Source organism: Schistocerca americana, chromosome 5 (genome assembly GCF_021461395.2).
Source record: "Schistocerca americana isolate TAMUIC-IGC-003095 chromosome 5, iqSchAmer2.1, whole genome shotgun sequence".
NCBI lineage: Eukaryota > Metazoa > Arthropoda > Insecta > Orthoptera > Acrididae > Schistocerca > Schistocerca americana.
In genome coordinates, this window is record NC_060123.1 from 545,791,609 (window position 1) to 545,811,903 (window position 20,295).

General features: G+C 43.2%; 1 protein-coding gene across 1 annotated transcript in view; it reads left to right on the forward strand.

Annotated features, from left to right (window-relative positions):
* Nucleotides 1–20,295, forward strand: part of LOC124616516 — a 96,944-nt gene that overhangs the window by 30,666 nt on the left and 45,983 nt on the right. Inside the window, exon 2 of the mRNA XM_047144830.1 lies at nucleotides 11,576–11,619. Within this exon, the coding sequence (XP_047000786.1) occupies nucleotides 11,576–11,619 (44 nt within the window). The remainder of the gene's footprint in view (nucleotides 1–11,575; nucleotides 11,620–20,295) is intronic.

Below are 20,295 nucleotides of genomic sequence, written 5' to 3' on the forward strand. Positions count from 1 at the left end.
TAACTGTCCTTCGAAAACTGAAGAAAATAAAAAATAAACCCCTGCCTCGAACAGTAAATATAAACTAAGCCCACTCTCCGGTACTTTTATTTGGACTTCTAAGTGAGTGCACCTATGTAGAGTCACTATTTATTTTGAGTCCGCTTGCTACAGGTTTCAAGCCGAAATGGAATTTTTTTCCCAGCAGTACAGCATCAGTTATGTGATATCATCAATTTTGAGCTGTATAGCGATTTGAAAAATAAATAATCTGCGTGAAAGCCATCCCTGCAAATTATATACGTAACCAATAACTCATATTGCCTCGGCTCTAGCAAATTTGTTAAATAAACAATGTCCCAACAAATTGTTATACATTATTCCAATGCCTAAAATTGATTCATGCATTGTGATTGACGATATATTAAGCTACTCTCCTGAGGTCTTCGAAATCAAACAGTCCAACACAGACTGAGCTATTTTTTCCTGACATTTTTTTCTTGGTAGGGATGGAGGGGATGGGTCGTTGGGTGGGGATGGACGACTTCTGGTAGCGGTATTGTGCATAAGTTCAGTTGATTCCTGCATGTCAAGATGAGGTCACATGCGAAAGTTCCCCAATAAGACAACATCTCCAATCTGCAGCAGGGTAATTGCACAGTTAGCACATTTAGTAGCTGGACATGGTAATACTTGCACCTTCCACAGCGACAGCTCTGCAGTGACTGAGCGGTTTACTTGTCAGCTTTTTTCTGTGTATAAAGGGGAAAGTGGGGGAAGGGAGGGCTGAGGTATTTCCCAGGGGGGGGAGGTGTTATTAATTGATCGATTTAATTAATTAGTCAATAATCTGATGTCAAAAGTGTGCTTGTATCGGTGAGGGGGTGGAGGAGTTTCGGGAATTTCTCATAGAGATGGTGGATGGAGGGTGGTGGGCGGTCTGGGTTTTTCAGTAGGACCAGCTATCTCTGGGAGTCAAATCAACACTCATTGAGTCAAAAATCAGGCAGCAAAAAAATAGGTTTGCCCCTGAATGTAAACTTGCTTCTGAATGTATGCAACCTGCACAAACCAAATGTGGCAGACTCGGCTTTACCCTGTAACTTTTTCTTTTTTTCACTCATCAGTATTTATTGATATATAATCATCGATTGTGGAAGGATGTAAACAAATTGTTTCAATGCCTTTGGAATTTAGATTTTCTGTTACATTTTTATATGTGCTACAGTTTTAGGTTTAACATACACTATTTTTGCTATGGAGCTAAGCATATAGAGTGGATATACGGCTGTCAGCTTAGCATTTACAAACAGCAATTTTTGTATATTAATACTCTGAAATATTTAATGTTTAAGTTATAGCTTGTTTGTTTACTATTTTCATTTCATACCGTTTGCTAAATAGTGACTTCAATTTGGTGTGGATCATTTCATTTTGTTTGTTGTTACTGAATTTGGGCTTTTTCTTTTTGTTCCGTTATAGGACGATGGTTGTATGACCAAACATGTTACATAATTGAAATTAAATAATTGAAGAGTGCGACATAGACAGGAACTGGAATAGAGATTTCCAGGTAATACAGGGGGATTCCGAAGGAATACAGCGATTACTAACTGTTATAACTACAATGACTGAAAAAAATCACAACACAGAGAAGGAAAGTTGTTAGGAGTGTTTCTACATCTAAAAGATGATGTATATTAAAATTTCGCGCAAGTCACGTAAGAGTGGCACTAGTAGAGTTACTGTGAGGATGCAAATCAGGTTTGCTTCAAATACATGCTGTTACGGTCGTGGACTTTGACAGTCGACGTGGAAGGCGACACTCACTGACTTTGTACGAGATCGTGAAAAGAGCTACGAAATCAGCATGTTCCTTCTTAAATGTTCCAGAAAAACTTGGCAGAAATGCAGTCACTGTTCATGATTGCTGGCGGCGGTGATGACGAGAATCTGCGGTCGCAAGAAAACCGTATACGGGACGGCCTGTTGGCACTACCGAGATGAAAGACCATCGTGTTCGGCGAATGGTTCTGGCACATCGTTCTACATCTGCAGCAGCAATTTGACAGCAGCATTTGGAGCCACACAGACACTATGAAGTTTTTTTTTTTTTTTTACTAGTGTCCAGAACATAACATACATATATAGCAGATAGACAGCAATTTACAACCAATATAAGTACAAGACTAAATTCCATATGACATCAATTTACAAACAGTATAAGTACATGATTATATTCCATATAACATCCAAAATTCCGCCGTTTGAACTGCTGTGTCATTGACGATAACCAGATCGTTCATCGGGCATGGGGCTCGGAGGTTTCTACAGTTGAGCAGATGTTGATGATCTTGCTGTTTGCCACATTCGCATAGTTCATCTCCTAGAGAGAAACCCCATTTCTTCAAATTGACCTTGCATCAGGATACACCAGTTCTCAGCCTATTGAAGACGTTCCATGTTTTATATGGGAGGTTCCGTCCTTTAGCAAGCTCTTCTTTAGGGTTGTTCCAGTACCTCTCTGATGGCAAGTTACGCCAAACCTGTATTCGACGATTTGCAGGTGACGTTAAAAGTGGTTCCGTTCAAAGGAGGAAACTCTTTATTGATCTTAATCTTGGATGTTGGTATTCACATCTGAAAAAGGTGTGTCTTGGCTCTGTCTCCTGTTTCCACTTCTCTTTTTCTGCTGGTCTTCTTCTGATATGTGGAGGTGCTATACCCATGAGATGATAAATTTTATTAATAGGAGTTGCCCGCAAGCAGCCACTGACAATGTGTACTGTTTCATTAAGGGCAATGTCCACTTGTCTGGCATGGTTGGAGTTCTGTCACACGGGTGCAGCATATTCAGCAGCAGAGAAGCGTAAGGACAATGCAGATCTGCGAAGAGCATCTGGTTGTGCTCCCCAATTGTTACCTGTCAGTTTCCGAATGACGATGTTCCTAGCAGATACTTTCATTTTTGTGTCATTGCAGTGGACTTGGAATGTGAGGAAACGGTCAAGCTTTACTCCCAGATATTTTGGAGTATTGCAGTTGGTCAGTTGTTGCCCTATCCAGGTTATGTTTAGGTTCCTTCTAGCCTCTCTGTTCCGTAAATGGAAAGCACACACTTGTGTTTTAGAGGGATTTGCTTTCAGGTTACTTCAAGGACAGCTCCGAACCAGACTCCCTGTAGCGTGCAGTCCACTGGCCACAAACCACCACCGTGAACGAATTCAGTGATGTCAAGCGAGAGCTTATTGAAGGATACGCTGGAGGTCAGTTGTTTTTCTGATGAAAGACGGTTATACCTTGGTGCCAGTAATGGTCGTCTGTTGGTTAGGAGGAGGCTAGTTGAGGGGCTGGAACCAATCCATCTGCCCCATATGCCTACTAAACAACTTATACCTATGCCTGGAGTTATGCTCTAGGGCAAGATTTCACATGACAGCAGGAGCTGTCTCGTGCTTATCCCTCGTATGCAAATGCATACACCAATCTGTTGTTGCGGCCTGATGTGATGCCATTCTTGAGCAGCATTGCAGGGGGTATTTTCCAGCAAGACAACTCTCGCCCACATCCAGTTGTTATAGCTCAACATGGTCCACAGAGGGTCAACAAGTTGCATTAACATGCTTCGGTCACCAGATCTCTCTTCAATAGAGTACATACGGGACATAATCGGACGAAAACACCAGCGTCATATACAAACACAATTAACCATCTGTGTACTGTTCGACCAAGTGCAACAGGCATGGAACACCAGCCCACAAATTGACATCCGGCACCTGTACAACACAATGCATGAAAGTTTGCATGCTTTGATTCAGCATTGTGGTAGCTACACAGGTTATTACTATACCAGCATTTCACATTTAAATGGCGTATCTCACGCTCACATTAACCTATGATCTTCGAATGCTAATAACTTAAATACATTACTTAGATAAAAGTGTTCCCGGAATTTATTACTGTAGATTATTTTATGGTGTTCAGACTTTTTCCATTAGTGTATTTAACGTATAGCGCGATACTTCGGTAAGAATTACAGAGATTTTAAAAGAACGTTTAAAAACTTCCATCGTTTCGCAAGAGCATGTAATCGAAAGTCGGCGTATTTAACTCTTCTCAACCGTTGGATCTGTCGCACTCGACATTCGGACGATGTGTTTTTCCCTTTCCCAACAAGATCTCTGGCTCTGACACTAATGTACGAAAATAATTCCAGAACTGAAACTCAGCATATCTAATGCGCTCAAATCGGTGACGCCACATTCGCTTGGAATGAAATGGATTCTCGGAAAGCTGTTATCCTTGTGGGCAAGGGGAGTTATGTAGAGCACCTATAAAGTGTGTAAAATGTTTTGTAACTTTTTTTACATTTTATTAAAAACTTTTTATTGATTTATAACTATGCGTCAAATAGTTAGAGCCATTTGTAATCGCTGTACTCATTTTGTATTAGCTTCTCTGTAGTTCGTGATTTACATTAACAGCAACAAAATTTATGTGTTATAGTAATTTTATTTATGCACAATTATTAACATAGTATGCGAGTACTGCCGAACTGAAATACTGAAACTTGCTGGCAGATCAGAACCTTGTGCCAAACCAGGCCTCGGACTTAGGACCTTTGCCTTTCGCAGAAAAGCGCCCCACCGTTTAAGCTATCAAAACATGACTCCCAATGTGCACTCACAATTTCACTTCTGCCAGTATCTCCTCTTCTACCTCCGAGGGCAGACCGTGGATCGTGTTTGGGTAGCTTAGAGCCGGTAGGACGCTTTTCTGCGAATGCCAACGGCCCTTCGTTGGAGTACCTGTTTGGTACACACTTTCAATCTGAGAGAAGTTTTAAACCAGCGTACACTCCGCTGCAGAGTGTAAAATCATTCGGTAATAGAAATACTGATGTGTGATCTTAGGCTTAGAAATACTGTCTACCAGAAAACTAACAGATGGTAGCCCAAAGAGGACGTGGCGATTCTAATTCTGCTAAAGTCCCAAAAATTATTGGGCACCAGGTAGAAGAAAAAAGAAGTATGCTAGAGATCCAAAACCAAGTGCCAAAGCTGGAGTCTTTATGCGTCAGGCTGCGGACAGTTATGGTTAGGATTGATATGTTAGGACTGCTGAGAACTGAAGTAAATGTCGTAATTTACTGTAACTTTTTTAAATCTTTCTTTTGTTTTAATGATTGTGTTAAATTTAAGGGCTGTTCCACAGCTGCACTATATCTCATTTTTTTCTGTTGTTAGTTACCAGGTTGCAGATGACGGTCCGTGTACGAGTATATGACCAAAATATATGACCAAGACTAGTAGCAATTTGATAAATTGTTTTCCAGCAGCAGATGGTATCACTACAGAGGGTGGTTCACAATCCCTATTACAGGTCATTAGGAGTTGTGGAGAGCACTTAGTAGTTCGGAAATGTACCTTTTCGATGTAAAATAAGTTTAAATGTTGGAACACTTTCGGTCTCACACATTTCGGTACGCGTACAGCGGAGACAATCAGCTCTGACGTATGTGGTCTACAGGAGCCCATAACATAGGCACTGTTCCGAGAACTCATCATCCGGTTCTCTTGTACGTGATGAAGGACGAGGGTGTCGCGTGTTTGTGAAGTGCCACAGTCAACCCTCACAGTTGCGAAAGCGCCAGTTGCTCGTAGGTGTTGATGTAGTGGGACGTAAATGTCATGTAATGTCATAATTACAACAGGCACTGACGCTGGCGGCCCCTTCTCAGTGTGTGTACTGTGAAGCGGGAGATTCTTAAGATCTTTAAACTTATTTTATATCCCAGCGGTATATTTACGGACAAGGTTTCCTAATCGAAATCTTTAAACTTATTTTATATCCCAGCGGTATATTTACGGACAAGGTTTCCTAATCGAACCTTTATCCATGAAGCCTCTTCTGGAACCGCAAGAGCCCTGTCATAGGAACTGTGAAGCACCCTCAATGAGTATGTCTTTGATGATAATTTGTATTAAGTTGTAAGTTCATAAAACTGAAAATGCGATATTCCAACTGCCATAATACCAAAACAGAGACATGTTATAACCTCCCAACAGATTATTTCCGTAACATCGGAATAAAAATGTGTCTAACGTCTCAATAAAAATGTGACTCATGTATAACCTTTCAATAATTAACTGACTGACTGAATCCAAACTGGTAAATCTAGACGTCAGCAATGCTGCGTCTTGGTCCTGAAAAGTCATTCTGAATAACTGAAGATTCTTACTTCAATGAAGTCGCCGGATAACGCGTATTTATCTGCTCCTATAAGAAAGTTTTCTGGCACAGCCCAGTGCAATCCTGACCACTACAGTTCGTAATGTCTGAAAAACAACTGATTTTATTTACGATAATTGGCATGACTATGGATAGGAGAAATTAGTAGAAACTTTAAATTTAGATGGGTGACTGTCAAAAGTTATCTTTATAAGAAAGATTATTATTGAAAAATATTTATAAGTGACTTTGATATAACAATAGAACTAAATGAGTTGTTGCAAATTACATATGTGCGCGGCAATAAATAATAATAATTTTTGCTTTTACCTTATACTACATCGCTCAGGCACCGTCATCGTTCTCCACGATCGGCCTTCGTAATTCCATACAGGACACAAGTGCTCTCTGTGAGCTATACAACTCGACAACTGCTCTCTAACAGCGACCTGACACCACAGCCCGACTGCGAGCTACTACCACTACTGCTGCCGACACTGCTCTCTGGTCTGCGATTCTATTGTAGCTTATACAATCATGGAAATTGAAATAAGAACACCGTGAATTCATTGTCCCAGGAAGGGGAAACTTTATTGACACATTCCTGGGGTCAGATACATCACATGATCACACTGACAGAACCACAGGCACATAGACACAGGCAACAGAGCATGCACAATGTCGGCACTAGTACAGTGTATATCCACCTTTCGCAGCAATGCAGGCTGCTATTCTCCCATGGAGACGATCGTAGAGATGCTGGATGTAGTCCTGTGGAACGGCTTGCCATGCCATTTCCACCTGGCGCCTCAGTTGGACCAGCGTTCGTGCTGGACGTGCAGACCGCGTGAGACGACGCTTCATCCAGTCCCAAACATGCTCAATGGGGGACAGATCCGGAGATCTTGCTGGCCAGGGTAGTTGACTTACACCTTCTAGAGCACGTTGGGTGGCACGGGATACATGCGTACGTGCATTGTCCTGTTGGAACAGCAAGTTCCCTTGCCGGTCTAGGAATGGTAGAACGATGGGTTCGATGACGGTTTGGATGTACCGTGCACTATTCAGTGTCCCCTCGACGATCACCAGTGGTGTACGGCCAGTGTAGGAGATCGCTCCCCACACCATGATGCCGGGTGATGGCCCTGTGTGCCTCGGTCGTATGCAGCCCTGATTGTGGCGCTCACCTGCACGGCGCGAAACACGCATACGACCATCATTGGCACCAAGGCAGAAGCGACTCTCATCGCTGAAGACGACACGTCTCCATTCGTCCCTCCATTCACGCCTGTCGCGACACCACTGGAGGCGGGCTGCACGATGCTGGGGCGTGAGCGGAAGACGGCCTAACGGTGTGCGGGACCGTAGCCCAGCTTCATGGAGACGGTAGCGAATGGTCCTCGCCGATACCCCAGGAGTAACAGTGTCCCTAATTTGCTGGGAAGTGGCGGTGCGGTCCCCTACGGCACTGCGTAGGATCCTACGGTCTTGGCGTGCATCCGTGCGTCGCTGCGGTCCGGTCGCAGGTCGACGGGCACGTGCACCTTCCGCCGACCACTGGCGACAACATCGATGTACTGTGGAGACCTCACGCCCCACGTGTTGAGCAATTCGGCGGTACGTCCACCCGGCCTCCCGCATGCCCACTATACACCCTCGCTGAAAGTCCGTCAACTGCACATACGGTTCACGTCCACGCTGTCGCGGCATGCTACCAGTGTTAAAGACTGCGATGGAGCTCCGTATGCCACGGCAAACTGGCTGACACTGACGCGGCGGTGCACAAATGCTGCGCAGCTAGCGCCATTCGACGGCCAACACCGCGGTTCCTGGTGTGTCCGCTGTGCCGTGCGTGTGATCATTGCTTGTACAGCCCTCTCGAAGTGTCCGGAGCAAGTATGGTGGGTCTGACACACCGGTGTCAATGTGTTCTTTTTTCCATTTCCAGGAGTGTATATCGCGGGCAACGCGTGAGCAGTCCATCGAAGTTACATCTGCACGAGTGCGCTAGAAACAAATTCCTTAGTCATGGACCTCTTACAACGTATTATACGGACTAGAAGTGTAACTGCCACTGCCATGGAATAGCTGGTCATACATGAGCCGGTTTTCGCGATGGACCAGAATCGCAAGCTAGTTCTTCGGGCAGCACTGGTGGATCTGGCCCACGATCCGAAGTCGATTGTTTTCCACTAATGTGCAGTCCCTGCCCATCGGACTTAGTTCCTCGATCTGCTCACGTCTGGTCCGTTCGTATGTGGGGACAAATCGGTGGGTTTTCGTTATTTATCCGCGGACCCAGGACGGCCGTCTATTCACGACAGAACAGTGGCCTCGGCAGACGGATTTCAGGAGTTGCGACTGAGTCCCACCGCAAGCACATTGTACAGTGCGACGTTTTATTTATTGCTGTATATTTAGAGACTTTGCTTTTCATCTTTGAAAGACAGTATGGGCGATGCAAGGAAGAAAACTGTGGGATCCGATAGCTGTTTGAGCCTTTGTAAAGTACAGTAATTCCTAATACCTCTCAAATAATGTGCATAATACATTACGAGGAATAGCCTGTAATAATGAACATACTGCAAACAACATTTTGTTGACGCTCACTATAGTGTTGCTTTATACATCTCATCCCCTTTCCCTTTTGAAGACCTGCACCGTTCTGAGATTATTTCATAATTTACTGAATGTAATTTAAATATATCTTTGCTACTTCAAGAAAATGATTATTTTTGTCACCAAATGCGTTTCAGTTTGTTGAAATAAAGCAAACATATTTACAATAACGCTTGCTTCGTGCATCTAGAAACGGTTTTTAAAAAAGATGTTGACGTTACTTAAGATATATTACGTCCGAGTTTCGCTCACACCACGAAATGCTGTCTCCTTCCATGTTTTTGGATATTCCCTCGTTTTGGAATTTTGTTCATTTTTATAGCACTTTCGTCCACAGTTGGAATACTGTCTGAAAATGTTTCAATCATCTCTTTGCACTTAATATTCTTTACATTCTTGTGTAACGTCCAAGTATCAGTTTTCAAAAACAAGGTATTTCACGATAAAGTCGTATAAGTTTTTCGATTTGGTCGTTGGTCCACCCCCTTTTCTATACTAGTACTTATTGCACTTACTGGTACTTACTGTAAACTGAAAACAATTCATTCGTCAGTGACAAATGTCACGTATCACCTACATTTCTCTTGTCGCCGTGTTAAAATTTGCTTCTTTTGTCAGAACAAAGCGGAGTTTACACGCTGTCTTCTCACTAATGTCCTAATAAAGTGTAAATGCGACAGATTCCAGAGACAGTAGTTTATTAAACAAGGTACTGAGGACAAATGAGGGTAAAAGCTTGTGAGAAAGCACGCTCCCAATATAAATATAAAAGTGCAGTTTCTTCACTTTTCTTGTTGTAAAGTCATGCTAATTCTCATTTCATAACTTACCGATGAGCCTTAAAAAATTACAACGTTCCATTGCAAAAACCGGCAGTTACTCTTAGATAAGAAAGTTCTGCTCGTTTAGCATATGGTAAAATACTCTTCTCTTTGTGTGCTGTCATTCGCCAAAAATCTCGTTTCTGAGATGCGAGGGGTATTATGAGGATTTCATTCTAGCTTTATAGCTGGCGCGAGCGATCGCAAATGAATGTGATACGTAACACCATTTTTCTCGAGATCGGTGATAGTTCTAAGTCTATTCTATATGTTAACTGAATTTCATATGCAGCAATATATTGTCTAATATGCACCAAACTCAAATTCATAGCGACCCCTATTTTTTATGATGTCGTCCAGTGTTACTTATACGCGAAATATCACAACTATAAGCGAACTGATAGGCATAAAGCTGACATAAGAAGCTATAACTGACGTAACAAACAATTTTTTTTTTACCCAGCAATTTCTTTAAATTCGTTTGAGAAAGATTGTAGTGTAGCCGACGCGAGCGCGCCGTTCTGCCGGAGTAGCAGGGCACCCACCGGCTCGCCGAAAACTCACTGACTTGGCTGAGAGGCAGGATCGCCAGTTCCGAAAAGTGCAGGTAACGGTCTGAAGGCCGCGGCTCTGCTAACGCCGAGGCAGGGAACTATTCAAGAATCCGCGTGGAATATCCATGGGGCACGGAAGTCCGTTTGTATATGACCAGATAATATTCAGCTAGGAAGAACGAAAAAATCACGTCATTTTATAGATATTTTACTGTTGGCGGTAAGTTCCTAAGGGACAAACTGGTGAGTTCATCGGTCGCTAGACTTACACATTACTTAATCTAACTTAAAGTACAAATCTTTAACATCATGCAGCGCGTCAGCAACCGTATATGTATAGAAAATAAACAATTTTTTTCAGCCTTCAGTTGCAAGGTAATTTTTACTCGTTTACCTAGGTTTCGATTCCAGTAATGGAATCTTCTTCAGAACTTACGAATTAAATCACTTACGGACATATATTACTCACTGAAATGCATCATCAGTCTAACGATTGAATAATAAAGAAATCGTCCTGATACTGACAAAAAATTAAATTATTTTGAGAGCCAAACACTGGCCATGTCACAGATTAAAAATTAAAACAATAAAGACGCATAATCATAAGATTATGTTTGTCAAGTTTAAAACCATCAAGGCGAACGTAAACGGAGCTACGCCGGCCAGAAATAAGGACCACATGTGAGCGGCGCGGAAAACTAGGCGTCGCGAGCAGTTTCGCGGCAGTATCACGATTTCTTTATTATTCAATCGTTAGACTGATGATGCATTCCAGTGAGTAACATATGTCCGTATGTGGTTTAATTCATAGGTTCTGAAGAAGATTCCATTACTGGAATCGAAACCTAGATAAACGAGTAAAAATTACCTTGCAACTGAAGGCTGAAAAAAATTGTTTATTTTCTAACTTAAAGTATCTTACGCTAACGACAACATACACGCCCATGCCCGAGGGAGGACTCGAAAATCCGACGGGGGAAGCCGCGCGCACCGTGGCAAGGCGCCCCAGACAGCGCGGCTACCCCGCACGACCTCTTACTGTCGGTAACTTATGCATGTGAAGTTACTCTCTAAACGCGAACTCAGTAGGCTTTGACATCGTCTCTGTCATTTAGACGCTTGACTATTGTAATCGCTTGCTAAGTACACACATTCATAATTGAGTTTCTTGAGATTTGGATCATGACTTTCATGAGTACCGCCTGAATCTAGATTACGTGGCCACTGTCATTTAATGTAACACATTGCCGCTAAAATATCAAGTATAAATGTTCTTCAAACCGTACAACTTTATGTGCATCATACGGTATTCTTTTTGTACCTAGTTAAAAGCACAAAAAATAAGTAAACAACTGAGTCCGTTTGTTGCAGGTGATCTGACGACACTGAACGAGAACGCGTCTCAAGACACGAAGGTAAGGATTCCGACTTAATTCTGTGTGTGAGGTGTTTTGCTGTGACCGGAATGTCCTCGGAACAACTTTAGGCGTACCGAGCGCTCAGCGCCAACTGCTGTAAGGTTAAAGTTGAAAACTGAGGGAGCTATGTGTTCTGTGGTAAGACCACCCGTACTGGACTAGGCCAACTGAGGAAACCTTCGTAAAAAGGCAAACCCCAAGGAAGCAACACTGATATTCAGTAATTATGTATTCCTTTCTTTGGCTGTAAGTGTCCGTACAAGTAGTACGTAGATGGTAGAAAAGTAATACATAAAGGAATTCAAGTCCCGCGAGAGTATAGTGCTGCCAATGTTGAGCGCGGCGAGGCAAGACGTGAAAATGCGAAGTTGAAGAGTAAATAGTAGCCCACAGGTTGTGTGTACCAACGACTGACCCGGTAAGGACCGTTAAAAATGGGCTTTTGTAGGCTAGGGTCTTTCATTTCCATCTTCCGCTAGGATGGGCACAGCCGGTCAATTGCGAGAGCATCACGGAACTCTGAAAACTGTACTCATATTCCTTTTGATGTCACCCTGAGAGATGACTCGTTGCCTACTGGTGTAAATGTCAATAACAGTAGCTTGTTTGGTTGTTAGTGGGGCCAGATCTGACTGTTGCTGCTTCTTCTTTGCCGGAGTGGAGGCTGCGTGCTTGAATGAGTTTGCTCAAGGTTCCGAAGCCTAGATGACTGCTAGGTTAAGAATTTGCAGGAGCGGAAACTCGAAACCACATGTTTAACACCAGGCCTAATATCACTGCGACACTGGGAACATCGACGTGACCAACACTAACCAATAGTTTAGAGTAACAAACGTTTCTATCCGCTCCGATGAGGTAGTTGCGGAGATGAAATTGTACTCGGTGAGATTCACAGATAGAGCATTTGCATTTGTGTTGTATGTTGATCCGTAAAAGATAGAACTGCTTGTTTCATCTCTCAGTTTTTCCTACGTGATTGCTGGTGGTTACTGTCACAAAGCGAGATAGCTTTTCTGACGTTTTCTAAAGGAAAGATAGAAACAACCATATGAAAGTCGCAGTGTGACGGTTTTTCAGACTCTTCAGTCTAATTTCTTAGTGTAGTGGGCACGTTTCTTCTAGTAAGGCTTTAATCTTGAACTGCTTTGTAATTTAATCCGTGAATTCAGAATATCCTACGAACCCGGTTTTTAATGCCAAGACACAATATCCCTGTGTATAGAATCTGACCCATGCGTAAATAACCGTAGTCTGACATTGTTTTTAAATTTGTTAATGACGAATACTTCTCGAAGTACAGGGAAATAATTAAATAAGGGTTAAACTAAGATAAGACTGAAGCCATAATCCTGACAACAGATATGCAGCTACTCACTGTATGTGTATACGAAACTGCACCTTATAGACATAATTCACCCCAAGAAAATCTGTTTGTTCTCTGTATTCCAAAACAACTAGCAAATCGAAAAGACCTGAACTGGCGTGATAGTAGAATTTTATCTCGAAGTCTCTGTCTCCTCAAGCATGTATCTTGAAGTTCCTCATTAGGACGAACATAACGTACCGACATAGCTGAAAATTCCATTTAAAATAAGAAGAAGGTTTACTTCCTATCGGCTTTAAATGTATATAAAGCGAACGTAGTGCTTTCGCAAATGAAGTTACTAAGTCAAAACATTTAGAGATATGGAACACTTGAAAAGTTATCATGAAACAAGGTCAGGGAAGCAAAAAATTAGTTTGTAAGAATCCCGAATCAATACGTTTTACAGGAACTGAATGCAAGATCTCATCTATCACACACTAATCGCATTCACCGGTCCACGTATCTTGACATGACCATCTACATATAAGAGGCAAAGAAAATCATCATTTATTGGCGTTAACCTCCTACGACTGGACGAGCAATGAGATAAACATTTGAAAGTTCGGGAGAATGAATAAAAATAGGATGTTGATTCCCAAATGTTCTGGCGATGTTGCGAATTCGAACAAAGACCTAACACTCCGCACATTACATACGACTGCAAAGTATCTTGCAGAAACAACTCTAATCTTATATAATCTGAAAATCATATTATGTGCAATTACGCAAATGCAGCAAGCAAGCAACTATATCACAACTAATCCAGAAAGAAATTGTTCCGACGTGGCCATTTCACAAGACGGAAAGATGAGCATGTCCCCAAAACAGCCAGGAGAAGAACGGTGTGTCAAGCCGCGGATGCCCTTTTATCTGCGCGGCCCTCGCTCGCTGATTCTGCCCGCCAAGCCTTTCTATTTGCTGGGTGACTTCAGAGTTTAGACGACTTGCTAAGACATATCTTACAGTTTCCATTCAGCTATAAATTACCCCAGCGAACAGCTAGAAGGCTAAAGCTTTTTTGTGACAGACAAGTGCCTACCGGTGCGCGTTAATTAAAAGTGTCGGACAGGAGATAACTTTCAATATTATTTTGACACTCATTAACAATTTGAATTGGAGACATGCCTATTATAGCTTACTCGTAACCTTTCGCTGGAGTATCTTGACGTCTACAATGACTGCTTTAGTTTAACCTTTTCGCCATGTTCAGAGCATCCATTGGTGGTCTACCTGTACACATGCCAATCATTGTTCCCTGTGACCTGTGACAGACAGAGGTCATTGTGATGGGAGGTGTTTCTGTGTCCCTGCCAGCAGCACTGTCTCTGGATATCAGGGATTCGAGGTAGATATGGCACACTATAACTGGCTATCATTGAACGAACTTGGAGACCGGAACGCCTCATGCGTTTGCTGCACCTTTTCACACGATACTTTATCATCACGTCAGCCCCTCCAAGAGACATGTCGGTACTGTGATGCGAAGCAACTCCTCCTTTCCTGTAGCTATGAACGTCGTCCTCTGCAATGCTAGCTTAATGAATACTTGTTCTAGCACCTCGACGCCTAGTCACTGAGGCATCTTGCCATACCCTCCCTATGACGATCTTTCGCTGAGTTAGTCACAAGAGCCATCCGGAACCGTGGCACAACACCCCTCTTTCCTTATGGCGATCCAGTCCACGATACTATCGTCATGTTTACAATTCTGAAACAAGTTCTTAACAGTACATTTCATGCTTTGACATACATGTACAATATATTCCGATTCTCTTTATTGAAAGCCAGCATAAACCGCAATGTTGATTGTCTGCTTATTACATTAATTACTGTTCTCTAACCCAGTCTACGGGCAACTGGTTCAATGTGAACTCAAGTGGCTAGGCGTTTTACCGCCTACAGTAGATACAGATTGCTCAGTGCAGAGTCAGAACCACAACCGAAATCGAGACACTGAGTTAAGTGTGTCATACGACACGGTATACCTGTACGTGCTGGAGTATCCACTCCGTGGTAATGTGATCTTCTTGTTCAATGCATTGCTATTTTCCCACGGGATTTCCCTCGATCTTCCTGTACACATTACTACGTCGAATCATCACGTAACAAAGTAACAAAATAATCCAGAAGGAGACGAGATACTGGTGGAATTAAAGCTGTGAGGACGGGTCGTGAGTCGTGCTTGGGTAGCTCAGTTGGTAGAGCACTTGCCCGAGAAAGGCAAATGTCCCGAGTTCGAGTCTCGGACCGGCACACAGTTTTAATCTGCCAGGAAGTTTCATAACAAAATAATGATTAAAAACTCTGTGTTCTTATTACAGCCCCTTAACAAATCTTATGTAAAATGGCTCTGAGCACTATGGGACTTAAGTTCTGAGGTCATCTGTCCCCTAGAACTTAGAACAACCTAAACCTAACTAACCAAAGAACATCACACACACCCATGCCCGAGGCAGGATTCGAACCTGCGACCGTAGCGGTCGCGCGGTTCCAGACTGTAGCGCTTAGAACCGCTCGGCCACTCCAGCCGGCAAATCGTCTTTAAACAATAAATGGCTCCACTCAATTGATTTCTTATACTCAGCACTTCTTATCGGGTGGCTTCTACGAGTACTCTGCTACATCATTCGGAATTTTGTCTTTGTAGCCAAAGCTCAGCTTACGTTATCCCAGAAAATACACCCCTAAAACTATACTCACATAGAAACCAAATACGGTACTGCCACACATAATACGTTGACCGGTAGCTTTACCTACTCGCTTTACTCAAGAGGTAACACAGACTGAATCCTCCTTGCAATGCTATGTTTCCTTGTTGAAGCTAAATGACACGGCACGCAACTCAGATGGTTCATTCTTAATGAAAGGAGAACCCAGCGACAGTGCGTCATTCACATTAGTCCCCTCCATCACTGAGTTCCATTCAGCGCTGAGAAAGAACAGTTTTCGCATTAAATTTTCTCTTACCTTCAAAACATGTTATATTGCAAGTATCATCCTAATCTTCAAGCAAACTTTGCTGAAAGGACTTAGTTTGTCAGACTGATCACTCGTTTCAAAGTATCCTTCTTCTCCTAACCCATTCCTCCGCTCCGAGGAAGCGCCAGGCGGGGACGAAGCCGCATCCTTCACAAAAAAAAAGAAAAATCTTCAGTTCCACTTCATTAACCAAAACATCTGCAACATAATTAACGTCATATATGGGCTCCCGAGCGTCGTCAATAAGATCTACAACAAAGTTACCGTCTGTAGCTACACTCTGGACGACACAAAAATCATTGGCAGACGCACTTCCAGTGCCCATTCATACATACACTTGGTCCAGGCTCGACGGACTGTAGGCATCACCCATTAGCTCTCATTGGAGTAGATAATACTGCACCTAAATCAATATCACACATGTTGCTATTTCTTTCAGTATATTACACATTTATTTCGCGTGGCACCACGCCTAATGCAGACTCCGAATTTTCAGAAGATTGTAGAGCTGCTGATCCCACGTAGCCTCCGTTAACTTCTAGAACGTTACCAGTTTCCGCATCACTTAAACTCACACTAGAATCTTTTCTCTTCTTTGCCCTTCCACGCAGGTACTACCGTTTTTTAACTTCTCAAAAGTCTCCTTAAGCCTAGAATTGTTTCTCAAATGATCAATAGTCAGTTCCCTGCCTCTATCCATCCTCTCATCGTGTATTTCTGCCTCCAGTCCATTACATGTATATGGGATTATCTAAGGCAACAGTATTTGCACGCATTGTGAGCATAGATACATTGAACATAGGGCTGTTCCCTACCATAGTCTTAAATTCCTTAGACATAGCTGCAACACTTACTCTCAACTCAGCTAACTGAACTTCTAAAATGTGCAACGCATCCTCAAGGGTGGTATCAACTTAAACACGGTTGACCCTTTGCCAGTCAAATAAAAATCACCAAACGTCAAGAGATCGAAACGGAATGGTGACTGGGACCCTTAAATGTAGTATTAACGTAACACTTCCCACTGCAACTTCATTCCTTCTCCTGCGTGCTTGGTCATAGTTACTACTCTACACACGACATAACAATGAGCGATAGTTCTTGCGCAATACGAAATACATTGCCCGTTACAAATAGTGCAACCTAACACACATCTTTTACAATTCACCGACTTGCCATGACACAAAAATGTTATTGCACTCATCCTATTGCATATTTACGCTACTAGCTGCGACTGCGACGTTGAGGTAGCAGTGATTACTTCTGTTACCACGTGTAGCCGTTGAGGCGTACGACCACTACGGTGATAGGTAGGGCTGGTAGCCATTGCGGTCAGGATGGATTCCAGCTCACCACACAGGCTATGGTGCAGCGAACGCATGAGGCATTCCATTTCCAAGATCGTGCAGGCTCTCGGATATCCAGTTATCATCGTGACAATAGTGTATCGTACATACCTCGAATCCCTCAAATCCAGGGAAACTACTGCTGGCAGCGACATGCCGTTGGCAACAACGTGCTGAAAACTGGAGTGGCCGTTGAGTACTGCCTACCGTATCATCAGGTGGGTAAACAGCAAATTACCCGCTAAACTGGTGTGCAGACAGTTAGTTAGTTGCATGTTCCATTGATCAATCGCACGGTACGGTAGCCGTTATGATGTGGAACGTGTCAAGTGCACAAGAAATGCACACATGAAACAATATTTTTTTAATATATATATATATATATATATATATATATATATATATATTACAATAAAGAGTTAAAGAATAATATTTCTATTATTTACCCCATTCCCTTAAATTTCACAAAGGCATATACTATATTTATAGATTTATTCATTCCTATTCAAGAATTCATCTATGGTGTAGGAGGAGTTGTCAAGGAGATACGACTTCATTTTATTTTTGAAGCTATTACTGCTGTCTGTCAGACATTTTATTTCATCTGGTAATTTGTCGAAAATTTTTATAGCAGCATATTTTACCCCTTTCTGTGCCAAAGATAGGTTGAGAAAAGGATAGTGTAAGTCTTCCTTTTTTCTGGTATTATAATCATGAATGTCACTGTTTTTAAACTGGTCCATGTTGTTGGGAACAAATTTCATTTGTGAGGCTGTTGTAAGAATTCCCAATCTTTTAAAAAGATGCCTACAAGATGTGCGGCTGTGAACCCCACACATTATTCTAACCACTTTCTTTTGAGCAGTGAATACTTTTTGTCGAAATGTTGAGTTACCTCAAAATATTATTCCGTATGACATCAGAGAGTGAAATCATGCCAAGTATGTTAGCTTACTAGTTTCTATTGCCTCAAAATTGGCAATTATTCAGATTGCAAAAGTTTCTGAACCTAGTCGGTTTAGAAGATCCAAAATATGAATTTTTCAATTAAGATTCCCAGCTATATGTACACCCAAAAACTTAGTATGCTCTACCCTGCCTACTGACTTCTTTCGATGTGTTATATTTATTAAAAGAACTGTACTTTTTGCAGCAGAAAATTGGATGCACTGTGTTTTTTAAAAGTTTAGAGCAAGCCCATTTGCAGAAAACCAATTAATGACTTTTCCAAAGACCTTATTTGTATCATTTTCATACCGTGCAGACCCACATTCTCATTATGGGACATTAACATGTATAGAGACAAACCACCAATGCATGCTCTAAGCATGGGGAAAAAAATTGAACTATTCATTGTACGTATTAGGATACTCCAATGAATGGTCACCTGTACGCAATAACAGGCATGTCTCCAATTCAAATTCCTCATAAGTATCAAAATAATCTTGAAAGTCATCTCTCGTGTGACACAGCGTGGTAGCAGGTGTCGTACAGTGACCCGCGATGGAAACAGTACAGATTGCATAATCTATTTATTTCACAACAACCACAGCAGCGAAGGCAGTTCTGGTAAAGCAGTCGATGCCCTCTGTGATGTAGGTGCCCTCGGCCAGTGGGGCACGCTGGTGTGAGCAGCGGAGCGTCTGGAGGACGGCGTGCTACAGCTTCCTTCAGGCGATGATGGCAATCGTCGACTAGCACAGAGCCAGCAGCGCTGAATCAGGAGTAGAGCCACGTAGCGCGTAACGGACGGAATGCGTGTGGCCGCGGCAGCTGGCCAGAACCCATTACTCAGCCCATGGCAAGCGGGATCAAACTACGGCTCCTAGCATGGATGACGACGGTGGCTCGTGGCCGTACAGGACGATGCGAGACACCAACAGCGTGTGCGTGAACAGAGAAACTGCTTGCCCTCTCGGGCGGTGATGGTTGTGCAGTTAATTGGCCGAGGCTCGAACCCCAGTCCACCAGGAGGACGACAAGAAGCAGACAACAGTCACGCTGCATCCAACCCCGCAGTGGAAAGGTTCCAAGTGTACAGCGAGACCAAGTACAAACAGCGGCCTGTAGTTACTGAAGGCAGAGTTCAGCAGCGGCAGCCCCCACAGGGGGTCCACAACTCTTTTGTGGATACGTGCGTAGCGAGCACGGGACCCCGAGCTAATGTGGCGTTCCTTCCTTTCCAGGCTGCATACCTTCCCTTTCTGCATCCTTCCCCATCCCCCATCTTCGCTCCCCCCCCCCCTTCACCTCCGCCTCTTTCCTTCCCTTTCTCCCCTTCTGGGAGTATGTTTTGTGCCTACATCCGGAGACAGAAGCTCGAAAATGTAACACATTCTTTGCTTTCTCTGCTTGCAAGTCTTCATCCTTCCTTTGCCCTTTTCTCCGCTGCGGCGTTTGAGACCTCTCTTCTTTCCTTTCCCTTTGTTTTTCCATTTCTCTTCTTTCCTCCCTGTGCATGTCTGAAGGCTGACCCACGCATTTCCATGCGTAGCCGGTGACGGGGAAACGCGTAATTCCCCGCCCTGGATAGACAGGTAGGACACATACGTTCCCCCTGGTAACGGCCAGGCCCAGGGAGGGGTGATTACCCGAGCTGATACCTTCCGAAAGTGCCGATTGGTCCCTCCATCCGTTCTAGGGAGGTGTGACCTGAGGTGTGAACAATCACCTAAGGCGGGAGTGCCCTCAGAGAGGGCCCCCACAAGGAAGGAGCATGCCATCGGAGACGCCGGTAATCATGGGGGATACCTGCGCAATGGTTTCCTCATCTTCTACTGTGTCTGCTCACAAGCGTAAGTTCAATGAGTCTCAGCCACAGACAGTCCTTCCATCGTTGCCACAGTTCCTTGTTGTTTCTTGGTCGGACGAAGGTCATGACTTCTCCATGGTCAACCCTTTCATTATTCAGAAAGGTCTCGACGCAATTGCAGGTCCTGTAAAGTCTTGTTCCAGATTACGAAATGGCACCTTGTTGTTAGA